The sequence below is a fragment of the Syngnathus scovelli genome, chromosome 7, assembly GCF_024217435.2.
Source record: "Syngnathus scovelli strain Florida chromosome 7, RoL_Ssco_1.2, whole genome shotgun sequence".
Classification (NCBI taxonomy): Eukaryota; Metazoa; Chordata; class Actinopteri; order Syngnathiformes; family Syngnathidae; genus Syngnathus; species Syngnathus scovelli.
Genome location: NC_090853.1, coordinates 7,494,001 through 7,512,098, shown reverse-complemented (window position 1 = coordinate 7,512,098; position 18,098 = coordinate 7,494,001). Strand labels below are relative to the sequence as shown.

The 18,098-nt window shown below is 37.4% G+C and overlaps 1 protein-coding gene across 2 annotated transcripts in view; it reads left to right on the top strand.

Annotated features, from left to right (window-relative positions):
* Positions 1–18,098, top strand: part of zgc:153039 — a 36,100-nt gene that overhangs the window by 12,453 nt on the left and 5,549 nt on the right. Inside the window, exons 7-10 of one of the 2 annotated variants that reach the window (XM_049725596.2) lie at positions 7,455–7,612; positions 7,863–7,945; positions 10,091–10,215; positions 15,688–15,880. In XM_049725596.2, the coding sequence (XP_049581553.1) occupies positions 7,455–7,612; positions 7,863–7,945; positions 10,091–10,215; positions 15,688–15,880 (559 nt within the window). Of the gene's footprint in view, positions 1–7,454; positions 7,613–7,862; positions 7,946–10,090; positions 10,216–12,302; positions 12,821–15,687; positions 15,881–18,098 lie in introns of those variants that run through there. The other variant, XM_068651366.1, reaches the window with a different exon arrangement.

The following is an 18,098-nucleotide window of genomic DNA, read 5'->3' as shown; positions in this document are numbered from 1 at the left end:
TCATCTGCGTATTGCTTCTCTTTTAATAAAATGTCAACAGACTTCAATGTGTGTGGAGCAAACGGACACCTTTGGCTGCCTAACAACTCGCTTGACCTAAATTAACGTTAAAAAGGATCTCTTCGACTGCCTAAAACATGCCTTTCTATACAATGCGCTTTCGGGGTTAACACGATTCCCAAATTCTGGACCCAATTGAAGGCTTAATGGAAATTGTGTCCTGAAGCCAAAGCAGTTCATTGAAAATGTCTCTTTTAATTCAACACAAAAGATAAATTAGTCTTTCATGAAATACTAGAAAAAGCAGAGGATTTTTTGGGGTAAATTTTTTTTCTGGTAAAATTTAGTCAACGTTTGTTTAAAATATTCCTTTGTTGTTTTTTATACACTTTTTATTTTTTAGTTTCTTTCTGAATTTTACGGCCACTAAAATGCATTTCCAGTATTGCTGTTTTCACCTTCCACTATCGCCAAACTGCAATATTCTTGCCTACTCTCTATCTCTCCACTATCCTTTCTGTTCTTATCTGGCATATTTTTCCCATCCATCTCTGTCCTCCTCCAGCTTTCTCACCTTCTTCTATTTCACCACAACATAGATTTCTGTCATACTTTTTATTTTTGTTTGTTTTTCTTCATTTTCAATTTTGATAAAAGGATGCTAACATGGCAATTTTGGTAACAGTTTGAGATGCTAGCCTTTAAAAATGGGCATGTTGTTTCAATGATAGGCACAATGGAGTTTATATGATTTATGTTTATTGTGATTAATGTACCTCATACTCTATCCATGGCATGTGCTAAATGGGAATTCTAATCCAACAATCTGTAAATGTCTTTGTTTTTTTGATCGTGTAATAAATATTAAAATAATCTACTGTAGTATACCTCTGCACTTTATGACATAAATCTTTGACAGGCATTTATATTGATTCGTCTTAAATAATATACAATTCTCAATAAATTTGATAAATTCAATAATTTCAGAAGTTCACATAAAAAAACGACATCTACAGATTGATTGAATACATGTTTTTTTCTCATTGTTGCTTCAATTTTGATTTGTTTGTTTAGATGTAAGCTATAATCATGAAATTTGTTGAGATGCACCTGTAGAGTTACCTGATTAATGACTTAGGGAAGATGCACAATAATTTCGATTACAGAGCTACAACACCCAAAAATAATGCTTTTTGGTGAACTCCCTCCCTCTTTGTTTAACACTGAAAACCTTGCAACGGCCACTGAAATCTTGACGTATGATAATTTATAATGAGTTATCGACAATTACAATAATAAATGCAAATAGGGATTTTCATAATTTTTAAATTCCAGATTTATTCTAATGAATAAATGAACAAATGAAATGACTGAATGAATGAATTTAAAACCTGAATGAATGAATTAAAGCATTGGCCATGTTTGTAGACGTACTGTATTTTCCGGACTATAAATCACAGTTTTTTTCATAGTTTGTCCGGGGGTTCGACACATTTTCATTAGCGACTTGTGTGAAATTATTAACACATTAAATCCTTTCACGTTATTTTCACACTAAACCACATGAGGGCGCTCTAGGCCTGTAGAACAATTGGAACAGCAACTGACGATAAGTCTGACGTAAGCCACATAGACGAGAAAGCGCTGCATCTTCTACTTCCGGAGTTAGTGGAGTTATTTCTAAGTAACATCGAGGATGAAGATTTCGTTGGATTTAATGATTTGGAGTGACATGGATGGTTCGATAAACTTGTTAGCATGTTATTTGTGCTATAGTTATTTGCACTCTTAATATGTTACGTCAGGAAAGTTCTCAGTTCCTTGTTTGTGTTTATGTAACGTTACCATACCGTACAAGTATTCACCATGTTGTTGCCTCTATTCTATTATTATTTTTAAATTGTCTTTCAAGATTGCACGTCTGTTCTTGGTGTTGGATTTTATCAAATACATTTCCCCCCCAAAAATGCGACTTATATGTATCTTTTTCTTCTGTATTGTGCATTTTATGGCTGATGCAATTTATACTCTGGAGCGATTTATAGTCCGGGAAATACGGTAGATGAAAATGACCAAACATGGAAAAGAATTGAAACCTCTGAATCCAGGTAAATGGTTTGGGAAGAGAAGGCAAGACTTCTAAAAACAGACATAGGTTTAATATTAAAATGCGAATGCATGCCGTTGTGTGTGCACGTGGTTGCGTGAGTCTGTGTACACGCAGAGGCCTTGTTAGTTATTGATTCCATTTAATAATCCTTAACCACAGTCAACTCCCTTGAGAGCACTTATCTTTCACTTTCGCTCTGTCTCTCTGCCTCCTGAAATTCTCCCCTTGCCTCTCTTTGACGCTCTGCCTCTAGTTTATCTGTCTGTATCTCTTTCTTGCTCCCGGTGTACCTCAGCCATACTCTTTAAGTACCTACAAGGTCATGGTAAAGTGGGGTTAAAGACTAACATTAAATCCCAACAGACAGAGATTTTAGTTCGGTGCTAGTGCCTTTGTTTCCATGCAATTGACTCAGTGGTATCTTGAAGGCCTGAGATAATATATGACGCAATCTTAGATTCTCTTTTTTGAAAGGGTTGCGTGTTTTGTGACTTCTTTGCTACCGTTTACTTCATATTACAAGTAGATCTCTAATCTGTGTTAATGGTGTAAATTAACATTTAAAATGAGTTGTTCTGTGTTGTTCTTAAACTATGATCTTGCATGTGAGAAAAAAAATGTCTGGATCAGATTCAATCAACTTTTATCTGTTTTAACTTAGTTGAAACGTTCAGAATTTTGTAGATTATACATGTGGTTTTTGAAATCTCATTTTCAAAAATACTATCTTTTTAATGAATTGGTCATTTTGTAATTTAACAACTTCCCTACAAGAAAGACAAACCTTAGTGTATTCTGATTCTTCATTAATACCCAGAGTATTGGAATGCATGAAAAAATTATGTCTGCATTTTGGTCATTCAGGACTTTGGTTCCTAACCACTGGCCCACTGTATAGAAATAGTTATATATGTTAGCTCCCCACTACTCCCCATCTCGACGAAGGAAAGTCCTCCAAATCATGATTTTCCCTAAATAGCATGAAAGGCACCTTCCATTAAATAATCAATAGGGTTAAAAAAAAGACAAAATGATGATAATGACAGCCTACTCACCTCACACACTCACAACGCATTCCAGCCTAGTGGCCGTAGGCGTGTCCACAAGTGTGTAACGTTCCTATCTTTGAACTCATCTTAAGACATTAGTAAGAGAGATTTAGCTTTGCACAGTTCAGAAAATGGATATATGTATTGATTTACATGGCTATTGTTTTTATTTTGTAGACACACAATTGGTCAGTGATGTTAGTCATAAGATGGAGCCATCTCGGTAACAAGCTCCCATCCCATTTCAGCATTGATTGGAGATTCTGAGGCGTTTTTCTCCATGTTCATTGAACCCGATGCTTCTGAATCATTTTATTTGTTTTTCTGATGAATGAATAAGTTGAAACCCCTGGAAATGAGAATGAGAATGGCTTATATTCTGATACATACATACAAAACACAGTGAATTACCTATTGCCTTAAATTGTGAATGGCTTGTCAAAAGCACAAACATGTTAAATAATGGCTGGAAAAAATTACATACACAACTCCGCAAATGAGGGTATGAAAATCAAAGGTAAACTAAAGAATTGAAGGTAGCATGCCATAAGAAATGAAAGCAATCTCTGAGTACAATCTCTGTCGTTCCCTTTGAGTCATTTTGCTTCATTTCTCTCTCTCTCATATTCCTTTATTCCTCTTTTTATTTAGATGTCTGTGCTCATTTCATATGGATGCTTGGATCAATAATTACTATCCAGGCCCTCACAATGATAAGCAATACCACTGTTAATGAATTTACACACAATTATAAAACATGCTGTAGCCTCTATACATACAAATTACTTTGTGTACTATTGTCGCCTACCCATATACTGCAACTCAAGCTTCAAGCTGCTGTCATCTCATTTGTCATACGTCGCATTTGTCTCTGCCATCCATGCTGCAAACTATAATTTGAACGCCAGTTTGCAAATCTCAAATTTGTCAAGATTTATTTGACGCCAACTGCACATCAGATAAACCAATAATGAGGCCATCAGTTCTAATCCAAACATCACACCCCTGAGGTCCATTAAAAAGGGACCCTTAATTCTTTATCATGGTTGACACTTAAGCGGTATTCACTTGTTGGAACTGTGATCAGAATCAAACACTTTAAATTATTCCCTTGGTCTTTGTTTCTGCTACTATTTTTTCATGGAATCAGAGGGTGCGAATTAAAAAGGATTTGTATTCAGTTACAGTGTTCATGATGTATTGTGTGACGAGACTCAAACTTACAAAGCAGTAATGCGATCTACTAGTTTACACACGCTTGTAGTTTTTTTTCCGACTGAGATGTCATGATAAAATTAAAAAAATGAAATCTAAACAGAATATGGAATTTCTTCAAAATAGAGATCTGCCTTCAAGACTTCTCAGACATTGATGCCAAGTTTTATTGCTATACATTTTTGATTTCACAACACTGGTCTAAGGTATCGTTCCTTTTAGTTACAAACACACACATTCACACTTGCTGATCCAAATCAGAACCAGATAGAAACCACCTGATCAGTTGGACTCAATCAAATTCTTACGCACCAGAATTTGGATTCTAACGTTCACACTTGACTTCACCGTATATACCAGCGCAAACTTATTTACTCCTGACAAACCGTGCAAGTCTTCAACTTTTTTAAACTATCAGAGCACGACTGTAAATGTTTTTGGCTTGCTAAACATAAACGGCAAAGTTATGAAACATACCGTTCAACACTGGATCCCTTCTAATTCCATTGTTTATTGGAACATTTGTTTCTAAATCAGCAAAAGTCAAAATGCATCCATTGACAGACTATATTCAAGATTAAATTTTCCACGTTGGGACAGTTCATCTCTGTTAGTATTATTTCTTTTAACTACTGTAGATGCTGCAGAACACGTTTTTGTGTGGTTGTGTGTGTGTCTGCGTGTGCATATAAATGTGTTTGTGCCGTTTAGACGCCAAGTTTAATAATAGTGTGCTCAATTCTTTGAGTGGAGTGAACAATATGTAATAGGGCCATGATGGTAAGTATTAAAATCAGTGGACCTTAAAGTTGACGTGATGAGCCTCTTAATTACTATTGCAAGCAAAAAAAGAAAGAATGAGATAGAATAGACACTGTTTCAAATGTAAACTTTACATATAAATGAACAAAGGATTGCAAAATAAAAAAAAATCATTCAGAGAGCAACAAAAGAAAACATGTTTTGACTCCATACTTATGAGGCAGGAGGAGATAATGATGGAAGGAAATGGATGGATTGTGTTTGTGAGCGGTTGCCAAGTGTTACGCATACATACAATGTTACGCAGCCACTTTATGAGGGGAACAAATAATCCATGATGAAAATAAACACATTTTTTTGTGATTGTCAAAAAAAAAAGTGTGTGTGCACTTGCACATACATGTTTTGAAGCACCACAAGAGATTGAGAGGGATCAGGAGAGAGTGAGAAATTCTTCACACTGTAATTCCACTCTCTGGCTGTGTTGTAGTGGAAGGAGGTGGGGGGCCAGAGGTAATCATGCACACCCTGCTGTGTTTTTTCATTTCTGATCTCACTGCCTCCATGTTGACTGCAGCATCTTGTGCGCTAATACGCGCAAGCACAGTCACTCTCATGCACACTTACTCTCTCATCGTCGCTCTCTCCGGAGTGAGTCCCCTCCAGGAGCTCATCATTAGGCACCTTGGTAGAACAATCATCACTTTGCTCTCAACATTTTCATTGAAAACCATTTTGCCCCTGCAATAAATGAGTTTAAAATGACACACCACCGTTGGGCCACTTGATTTTGATCTCCTATGTGAAGGTAATAGGTTCATAATCTATTATTGTGGTTGGGAATTTAAATGGATATGTTTGGTAGCATTATATGCAAGATAGTTCAATGTAGTATTGTATTAACAATTGGTAGTACAGGGATTACTTATTTTTTTTTGCGGGAGATACGTTCCAGAACCACCCACGAAAAACAAAAATCCGCGAAGTAGAAACAATATACCGTATTTTCCGCACTATAAGGCGCACCGGATTATAAAACGGCATGTATTATTTAGACATTTAGACACCGTTATATTGAAATTTCCAACACATGGTGTTTCTTGTTGGCCACTAGATATCATGGAAGTCAATTACAAGAGTGTTTTTTCCTTGTCAAGTAATGCAACGTGTCCACCTTCAGAACTACCAAACTACACATCATGCATAGCGAAACCAAAGTGAGTCACGGTTGCGCATGAATCTCCTTTTGCATTGCGGTCCAGTGCACAATATTAAAGCTTTTTAAACCGTCCCCAATATTTTTACGTGACATAAACCTTTCCCATTCCCTTAATATCCATCTGTGGATGTATTCAGAGGCGGTCCTGGCTACTTTTGCGTCCTGGGCGAAACATCCATTTTCAGTGGGTTGTTTTCAAACAAATATAAGTTTAAACTCAAACCTAGCATTTTAGTAAACGTGTAACCGAAGCTACACAAACCTAATATTTTTTGTATCAAAATCACGAGGCATTAAATAAATAAAGTGCAGTTATGAGCTTAGAAAAGGTCAGGAAGGAATAAGACAAATATTCAGTCCTTCAAGAAAGTCCAAATTACACAACTCACCCGCTTCATATGTTTTACATGGATTCATTTTTGTACTCCAACTGAAACGATTTGATCTCTTGTTACCTGTGAGCATGCTCCACTACATTCATCAGAATTGACCTTTTATAGCGGTGTGACGCACACAGATTATAAAACATTCAACATTGACATGATTTATCGAGATGGAACAAACACAGCAGTTGTGTTTTGACACATTTCTTCATTCAACGGCTTTATAAAAACAAGTTACAAATCGTTTCAAACAAGTTCACCCGTCACAGAAAAGGTCTGGTAAGATGCTGCCAGTTTCAAGTGCGTAAACAAGGACGTCACTATGCATTTCCGTCAAGAGAGCATCCATAGCCCAGACCAAGCTCGCCGATTCAGTTAAACATAGCCTCAGTGTTTTTAGCAGCTCTTGCCATGGTAATGTGTTTCATTTCGGTGCCAAGACACACAAGACTGGCTGTCTTCCCTGATGGGTTAGATTGGTTAGAAGGGCCTCTCGAGTACTGCACAGTGGGAACGGACCTTAAAAAAAAAAACTGAGAGGAGGCAATACAAGCACTCTGTAGCATGGCCAGTCTGTTTGTTTTATTATTATTATTATTTGGAACTATCTTGATGTATGATGAGTGTAACAATTTTGCGTGCAATAAGTGGGGTGATTAAAAATGTAAAATCAAGGGTTCTGAATGATCAGTGATTGCTATTTGTTTTCCTTCCAGAGTGCTGCTTCAAAAAGATTACAGTTTTCTGAGAGATATTAATGTCTGGAATCCCTTTGTCACCATTGGAGTTTACTCCTCCACACTTTCAGCAGCAATGAGCAACCTCATTGGAGCCTCACGCATCCTCTATGCATTAGCCAAAGATGACTTGTTTGGTATGGAGCACATTTCCTTTCTGGTTACTAGAAAATACATTGCAATGTAATACTGTATATACTTTCACTTGGTATATTATAACAGAAACACACAGAATTGTCAGTTTATAACAGCTCACATTTACTATATACTATTTTTTTTTCTACCCAAAGTAAATAATTGAGAAAATAATTAAGTACCTAACCTAAGCATGAGATTCAATGTAATAACAAAACCGTTTTTCACATTGTTTTTCTTTTCTTGCTTCAGGTAAAGTGTTGTCTCCTGCGAAAAAGACATCGAACAGTGGCAACCCATGGGTCTCTGTACTTATTTCCTGGTTCCTTGTACAAGTAAGTGAGGAATACTATTGCAGTTTCCATAAATGCATAAATTAATTTATTAATTATGGTTTATACAAGTCAGTTTTGGTTGTAGAGGAGACTATTGGCAAAGGGGATGGGCCTTGGATTGTGAAATACAGACTTTTGTGTTAAAGGCCTGACAATACCATCATTATTCAAAGAAAGAGGACGAGGCAGAATGCTTTATCATTACTTGCGCTCTTTGTTTCTTTTTCTCTCTTTGTCCCGTGTGTCCTTTTCACCCATCTCAACTGCCTGTGAGTAGAAGGGGAGCAATTAGATGGAAATCGTTTGCTCCTCGGAGATCATTGACTCTCATCTTCCTGCTCTATTCCACCACCATTCCAATAATTCACTGATGACATAAGTCTGATTGTAATCTTGTCTCCCCCCTCCCCCCCCCCCCCCCCCACACACACACAGACACACACACAGACACACACAGAGACACACACAGAGACACACACACAGACACACACAGAGACACACACATAACCACGAACATTACTGGATCGTAAGGAGCTCATCTTGTTTTTTTTTCTGAAAATTTCATTTAGGTACATGTTGGATAAAAGCAACAGTCAGTCATTTTATAATACACAGGATAATACAGGGTATGTATAATAGTCCACTTTACAATTTTTGTCCAAGCACAATATGCAGACACAAAACATTCAACAAAATGCTAATCCAATAAAATGAAGATACAATTTAAGTTTTTAAATATTTATTTTGTTATTCAAGTCCCTTCCTCTCTGTCTTACCTAAAAATACTAGCAGTTTGCCAATAGTGGGCCGCTGAGTCACACTAAAAAACAAAAATTAAATAATTAAAATGAAATAATATAATAAAAATAAATACATTCAACTTAAATAGTTTTGTTTTTTAATGAGAAGGGTAAATAGTTTACAGATATTGATTAGTAAAATTTTGTTATCACTACGGATGAAGTACTTACAGGTCTTCTTATATAGATGAATCGGGGTATGTATCACACAATACACACATATTGTGCACCACACACAGCCAGGGGTCTCCAAAGGTCAGGATAGATGGGGCAGATGCTTCAAATTTGCTTCATGAACCTGTTATTGTATTTTTTGACTCCCCTAGATAGCACTGTGTTCAATATTGGTCTGAAATCACACTGACTTGCCATTTTTAAACCCGTTTATTTAATACATAGATAGATTCTTTCAACTTCTCATTGTAAGTCAGACAAGAACTGGGGCATATGCGCAATGCAAAATAGATGTAATATTCCGCCACACGCATAGGTTCTTTAAAGATGATTCCAGAGGTTGTATGCTCTCATTTTCCTTAACTGCCGCAGGTGAAATTTTATGTGATAGTGGAATTTGGTTTCAAAAAAGAATATAGTTAATGTTACTTCAGAGATACCTGTTGTTTGAATTTTTTTCTCAATTACATCACTCTGATTCTTGTTCCGCATATTAAGCAAGCAAAGATTGATTTTAGGATTTCATCTTTTCCATGTGTAAGAGTCTTGTTACCAAGGACTCTGGGTCATATGCTTTACTGAAAAAGATAATTGGTTATTTCACTACAAGCATTTGATAACAGATGAATGTTTCCAATAGCACTCTACCAAGAGTTGTTGGTCACCCAAATGTGGAAATAATCATTTGAGTGAGTTGTTAAAGAACACCTAGGTAGAAAAGCCAAGGTTCAACAACTTTTAGTTCCCCTTTACACTTTCCATTTCAAATAGGGGCCATGAAGTTGGATATCAGCGAATCAAAGAATTTCCTGCTGTGTGGGGGACCTTTGAGAGTTCTTGGTAAACTCTGTTATGGCTTGCACAGAGGAGAGGCGATGCATTAGCAGCAGCTATTTGCTGCGTGTTGTTTCTGTGTCGTACTGTGCAAAAGTTGTGTGTCTAGTAGAATTAGACCTTTTTTTTCCCCATTCATTATTGTAAAATGTGACTTTTTCTTGACTGACCTTTATATTGCTATGCTCTTTCAAGATTTGAAAGTACGGTGAAGCGCAGGTTTTATACACTTTGCAATTGTTCTTCTAACTTGTTTTGGTAATTTCAATACATTCTATAATTGTTGCCTTTTATTTTTCTTTATTCCCCCCCCTCTTCCTTTGTTTATTTGCTGTAGTTGGTGCTGTTTTCTGGAAAGCTCAACACCATTGCCAGTATTGTGACCATTTTCTTTCTGCTGGTTTATGCCGCTGTGGACTTGGCATGCCTTGCTCTGGAATGGGCATCTGCACCCAATTTCAGGTAAAACAACGATCCCAATATGCATTCAGCTAGTGTTATGATCCATCGCTTTCAAATATGGAGTTGTTCGTCTTACCCCTCACACCCTTACCCAGGTCACATTTTGATAATAAAGGCAATACATAAAACTCAATAAGATATATTATTTTGTTGCACATTTTCCCATTTCCACTCTAATCATAATCCCCTCCTGTTCTCTCTTCTCTATGGGTACCATTGTTTATGTGTGAAAGGGGTGCTTGTATTCCAGCTGGATGCTACTATGGCAACTGTGTACTAATTAAAAGACATAAACCTGGTCCCTGCTTATGGCCCCATATTGGAGAGGGACCAGCAATAAAACTGTTTGTGTTTGAGGGTGTGCAATGTGAATTGGTTGTTCAAGTACCTGGGATTGGAGATGCTAAAAGATTTAAATTTACAATGTTTGTGTTTTGGCGTGTGGCTTGTATTCCTTGGACACTAGCAATGACCCTGATTTATAAAAGCTCCCTAAAGCTGTGTTCACACATGAGGACAGCGTCAGTGTGTTTTTAGCTCAATGATTACATTGTGGCACTGCTGGCATTTGGTATTTGAATCACTTTTTATGAGTCATTTCATATTTCTGGTTGCTGCTGCTACTATCTGTCATTATAGATGTGCATCTCCAAACGCAGTAACCGGGACCGCTTTCCTTAAGTCATACTTTCCAGGATTAAACCTTTCCTTGGGCTGAGAGATATGTTCTAAACATGATAAGTGCAACTGCTTTTAATTTGTCACACTGGAGAGAAGCTGTTTAGGCACAGTGCATCATTCCCTTGTTATGACATATCACCTCCGGTATTGCATTTTGTGTTATGGATTCCCCTGCAGTAAAAGCTGGATATTAGTCCTGAAATTTATGAGAATACTTGGAGCCTCCCAAGCACGTATAGCTTGAGTGCAGTTAAAGTAAAGATACCAAAACAGACAGCGTAAACACAAAATTTAAAAACAACACAAAGGTTGAGCACTAGTTCAAATCAATGATTTGTTTTGCCAAACGTAAAAATAATCATTTATTACATTTTACATTTGAAAGAGCTGTTCTCCGAAATTATATGAATTTTATTTACTCTAACCTGCACATTTTTCAGCATTACAATTGTTTCTCGAGTTTGATAGGTAACCAAGCTCGTACCTCAATCTACTTATATGTGATGAATAAACAAGGGGAAAATGTAACAAATGAAAGAGCAGTTTCTGGATCTTAGATACTGACAGACAACCACACAAAAACACAGACTAGTTCACTTTAAAAAAAATAAAAATAAGAATAAGAAAACCCGACATATTTCTGATACATACTTGTACGAGATGAACCATGGCAGGTAAAACTCACGTGTTCCATTGACTAAGACAAACAACAGCAACTAGCTTCTTTTAGCACTTAAGGACCCTGCTGATTTAGATGCCAAGCAGTTATGTGCTGGCTACACCCATCCACCAGGCCCCTAAGTAGAAAAATACAAAACTGTCAGCAGCTAAACACAAGATGGTGACATGCATTTGACAGATTTCTTCCCACCCAAAAAATAAAAAGATCGAGATTAGAGACAGCGTGGCATAAAACGGGAATGAACATCAAGCTACTGATGGCTGAATGTTTGAATGTCAGTATTTCCACATGGACACCAGAATTCAATATCCAATAATCACAGAAGATTCAAGTCCTGAAGAAACAGGGCAGCCCCACACCATCACACTGTCACCACCATATTTATGTATAAGGGTGTGCATAAACCCTACTTTTTTATATACTATAAGGGGAGGGATTAGCATTTTTAATAAGCCCTACTACTTTTTTTCTACTATATGGGGAGGGATTAACATTTTTTTTCTACCAAAAAATATTTTTTTTTATCCCCAAAGATTATTTAGAAAAAAGAATATATTTGTGTGACTTTGCCAATTAAAATAGGCTTGATGATTCTAACCATTTTAATGTGCAAGAAACATGCAAAAAAACTGTGCATTCACACACACACAACTGTTTCATGTAACATACAGTCCAACAAAATGGAAAGTGCTCTTAAAGTATGCTTTTCTTTATGCTATTTCAGGGAATTGCATCTTGTTGACTTTTAGAACAGGCTGCAGGAATTAGTCATCACGGAGGCAAAACTTTCCCACCTGCTGATCTCCCATGCCAAGGAGTCACCGCGCTGATAATGCGGCCTGTCTGCTAGCCGTACGTTTCTAGTTGTTTTCCTCTTTTTACTCTGTCTGCTTCTTTCATTGTGCCGAGGCGTTCTCCCACATCTCTTTCCAGGCAAAAAGAATTAAAAGCCATTTAGCCCCATGTCTCCCTGGAGAGCTGCTCTGTAATTAGCATAACTAATTTAGCAGAAATATTTCCCTTTCCCTTAAATTTGGCATTGTGTAGGGGTGGGTTTGAAATTATGATGTAGCGGAAAAAAATACCTACTTGTTAAGTCTGTCTGTGTGCAAATGTATCTGCAGAATATGGATACAACGGAAGCGTAAAGGCATGCAATTTGGACAATGGCTTTGTGTGAAGTCATGCCGGAGGTTTTTTTTTGTTCCTGATTATCGATGTGTGAGTAAAGCTGTCTGACGCGAGCATCGTGTGAGCGTGCATGCGTGCGTGCGTGCGTGCGTGCGTGCGTGCGTGCGCATTTCTGGTGTTATCTTTTAGTGTGGTGAGGCCTCTGTGTGGGCTACAGCTTTATCAGTAGTGGTTCCAGCAACGCAGACTATTCCTTAAGGCCAACTGCAGTCACTCTGCAGGACTGCCTAAGAACACACAAATGCCCACAGAAACAAAAAATGCAGCACATATATACAGCATTGTTTTGTCACTGAGCAAGATTAAGGGGATAATCTGCTCTTCATTGTTTCCATGTGGATTTTAATTATGTGAATTACAGGTCACATGTTTTCTATTCCCATTGCATTCAAAAGACACCGACATTCCCTTTACCAACCACAATCTCTGATCCAAGTTGATTGTCTCTGTTTTAATAAGTGAATTGACCATCCGAACGAACTACTACGTGGTTAGTCCTCTGTTAAGTACATACTATATTTTGTTAAATGTATAGTGCAATAAAATCCAGATGGATCACTAAATATGTGTGGATTTATAGGAAACAATGGATACGAGAATCACTAGGATACAATCAAAGGGTCTTTTAACCTTTTGAACTTTATGACCTTTTAACATGAACTCTGGCAGAAAGGAGACTTTGTGCCACATTGGTAAAGTACCTAAAAGTAGAAAGTTTATCACAGTCTATTTGTACAAACAATATGTTGTTTGCTTTTGCCGTAGTTGCTCAAATATTTTTCTTTTAAAGTAATTGCAGACCTTTCCATTAGACCTCTGTCAAACTCAAACCAATCATAAGAAAATACAAAAACTGTTTTGTCTGACCACCTTGAAACATCTTCATACACGTTTTGGCCCAGATTCAAATTTTTACAAAACAAACAAAACAAAAATGTGTTAAAATGTTTCCCAGTGCCACAGTACCTCGTGGTTATTCAGGAAAATAAACTTACTTTCATTCCAACATTCATTGATTTTGGTAGAAAATCATTATGGTCGCCAAAAAAACATACAGTACAGGAGGCATTACATCTGCTTCAAAATATTGATGAGACTGTGTTTTAGGATGATTGCTCACTGGATGACTTCTGACAGGAGTCTGGGTGAAGTCTTCCCCTCTGTAAAGAGGAGCCGTGTCGCATCACATTCCCCAGAACGTAAACCCTTTACATCACTGTAAAATCGTGAGATTAGATAGGGCTAAAATTCGAGAGTTCTGCCTGAATCAAGAAAGTTGGCAAGTGTGTCTGGAACCTGCAGACTTCATATTCGAAGAACACAGTTGCCACATTGTGTAGACTGTAATTATGTAAGTAATGTTTACAGATAAAATTATATTTTAAAAGGAAGATATTGAAATCTGTCACTTGTCATTGAGTATCTCCTGTCGGCTGACGTAATGTCTCGTCTCGTAGACCGCTTTGTGTGTGTGTGTTTGTGTGCGTGTTTGTGCGTGCTCATAAGAATTTAGTTTCTGCCCTAACTTTACCGTAATTATGTCATGATTCTGGGCAAATGTCCAAGTCTAGTCGCCTGTTTTAATTCACTGATTGGCAGTGATTCTCTTAGGGTAATTTTGTCGTGTCAGCAAAGTGACATCAGCTGCTGGAAAACCACAGACAGGTGATGGGTTGAGAGAGAGACGGTTTGTAGAGCTACCATCATAATGAAACGAAAAGATGAGATGGATTGCTAGGGCGGTTAAGGTGAGCTTTTATTGTTATTACACCCACCTCTCCAATAAGGTGAAAAAGAGGCTAAGATGTTTGGTCAAGACGTAAAAGCAAAGTTTGAAGTAGTGAACCTGTATGTGGCACATCAGTGGGTTTAGGTCAGGACTTAAAAGTTAAGTATCAATAATGTTGCCATACATTTCAAAAGGTTTACTATAGACCCCTCTCTTCAGATACTATACTTACCATTTTGTATTTGTTTCATATTTTTAAGGTATTTTTTATACAGATATTCTTCGTAAATAACTTGACTACTGTGTTAACTTGTGTTAGTTATAGACCAGGGGTGTCTAACTCGTTTTTTTCGCGGGCTGCATTGTAGCCATAGTTTCTTTCAAAGGGCCATTATGACTGTCAATCCAAATAAATGTATGATCATCTCATATTATATACAGTATAAGCTACAAAACAAACTGACAAATAACTCGTTTTCAAAAAAGACTAGTAAAAACTGGTCAAATATTTAAAAAAAAAATATATTTTTAAAAGTGATGACAATTTTCTACTCTAGTAATGACACACAAATTTGATGCACAATTTGTCTTCGCGGGCCACATTAAATGATGTGGCGGGCCGTATCTGGCCCCCGCCCTTGAGTTTGACACCTGTGTTATAGACTATGACATGTTCTGACTTAACATACAAGTGTCAACCATTTATTACACTAATGCCTTGTGAAAATAAATATGAATTAAAAAAAATCGATAAACACAAATTTTGAGATTTGTACTCACTTGCAATTGCTCTCTGTGTAATCGTGATAATGGTGTCCATCAACTCGGGGATTGAACCAGCCCAGTATTTGAAGGCATGAGAGGTGAGGTTTTACATTAAAAGGTAAAAAGAAAATATTGATAGTATTGATCTTTCTGGTCCTCCATCATCTGTTTAGCCACCCTGCACACAGAGCACATAGTGGAGGTTACTGCACACATTAGCCGTCGCTGTTTCAAAATTAGAATCAAAGCGACATGCTCAGGGCTCATATAATAATCAAACACAGCTCATGTGATGTTCGCAAGTTGAGCCATGACTAATCATTACCTAAACCCTGAGCACTCTTAAGTCATTATGCAAACAGGTCTGATTTAGAAAATAGCTGTTCTGATTCAATAACGAAGGATTTTACTTTTTCCTTCCCAGGCCCACGTTTCGTTACTTCACCTGGCATACGTGTGTGTTGGGCATCGTAGGCTGCGCCGTCATGATGTTTCTCATCAATTCCATCTATGCCTCAGCCAGCATCGCCTTCATGCTGCTGCTGCTTCTGCTGATTCACTACCTCAGTCCAACTTCAAGCTGGGGCTACATCAGCCAGGCTCTCATTTTCCACCAGGTTTGAAGCACACACACAAACAAATGCACACAGCATTGCCTTATCATTATTACAGCAACTAAAATCTCACTCCCTCAACTTAAAAAAAAAAAAAATTGTGTTCTTGCCAAGCAATCTCTTTAAAATGTTTATTGAGATTCACAAACACAGACTATTGCCTCCCCAAGCCAAGTGTAAGCAGCAGACAACAACACACACATCAAATGCTGTCTCTCCAAATTCATACCCATTCATTGTTGTGCAGCCTATCTATCATTTTTATATCAGACCTAACTGACACGCTCTGCATATTTTTCCTTCAACAAAGTGCTGCACTTGTACTCATACATAACTTTGTGTCATACAATTCGCTATGTCCTCTATAGGCGGGCCTGTTGCTTTCAAGGTGAGGCGGTTCCATTGCAGCAAGGCCTGTTGCCAAGGCGATTCGGGTGTCTGGGTTAGCCAGCAGTTTGTCAAGAGGCAGAACATTATTACAACCACTCAACTTATTGCACTTTTCTTCCTTCCCCCTCCTCCCTTTCCGTTTCTTCCCTTCTCACTGATGCTTACGTTCCTATCATCTACCTCCTTCTTGCTTCCATGCTTTTTCTCTTATATAGGGCAGTTCAATTTACATGATTACATTCAAGCAGAGAAATAGAACCTACATGCTTGCTTCAACAGCACACGGAAGTCAACGAGTTGCCAGGTTTTTGTGATGTGAAAATGAATTGTAATTTTAGAATTGGTAAACTTTTAATGTCACTAAATATCTGCACCTTTCAACTAATAATTAACTGGGTTGACATTCCCTTTAGCATATCTCTATATAGTGGATGCATAATGCAACCCTAGTCAACCCCAGTTTGATGCAGTAGCTACTATGCGCCTTTTAATTCGGTGCGCCCTATATATGAAAACAATTCTAAAGTAAAAAATTCAATGAGTATGTCACTATGCCTTATAGTGCAGGAAATACTGTTAATAATGTATTAATGTATTAATATTAATAATGTATACCGTTTGTTCCTGATTACTTTAATGTTGTCCTCATTGAAAAAATAGCGATTTTCTTTTTTTTTTTTTTTAAATAAGGACACTTCTAATTGACCCCAAACTTTTGAACAGTAGTGTATATATCGTAAATAATTGTTTTTGTTATTATCTTTGTCTCCGGTTTTTAATTGCAAGAACACCAAATTACACAAGTGTGTAGCAGTATGTTATAAACACTATAAATATGTCAAAGTTCCAACAGCACCCAGTATGGCAGATTGCCAGCGAGATAGCATTGCAGCAAGAAATGGAGACAGAAACGCTCACAACAAAAACACACTAGACGATAACAAGCTGCTGACAAGTGTTAAAGAAAGACTTGGGGACAAAAAAAAGTCAAATTGACGCCAATGGTATCGAGTAAAGAAATAGATGTAGACAGAATATAAGCATAGAGAGCGGATGAGTGATTGAGAAAATAAAGTGATGGATGAGACCAAAGAGACAGAAATGATGATAGTCTGATGGATGAGAAGACCAAAGAAAATGGGAAGATAAAGAAGACAGATGATTAGATGAGTGGGCGCAGTTGGTCTGCACCTCTGAGACTATTGTTGGTTATTTGTTGATGCAAGCATGAAAACATGTAATTGCAAGTAATGTAATGGAAGTAAGGTGGGAAATTGCTGAAACTTCAATTGGTTAGACAAGCAAGCTGAATGCAAGATTCCTGACCTCAAACTGTTTTAAGAAAGGACATTAACCTGTCTGATGATGCTATCTTTTAAATCACATGTGTTAATATGGTGTGTGTGTGTGTGTGTGCGCGCGTGCGTGCATGTGGAGCGAGCAAACGACATTGCAGGTGCAAGAGTCAACTGGTCTGGTCTGGAACATTGCAGCAAACAAGAAAAATATGCAAAATAACGCTTACACTTAAAGTGGAAATGGACGAAGCAATATTTTGTTGACACAGGTTTTTTTTCTTTGACTACTATTTTCTATATGTTTGTTCAATCTACCCATGTGAAATGATTTGTTTCGATCGAAGGTGTGTTGCATTAACACCGAAGTCCTTCTCAGGTCAAAATATTTGTGTCTCTGAAAACAGTGTATCCAATCACAATTTTCAGATTTCATGTAAACGTAGCCAATCTCTACCACATTTGGACTCAGATTGACAATCTAATCCATTCAATGTCACTCACTTAAGAACCGTTCCCAGCTATGACCCGGATTA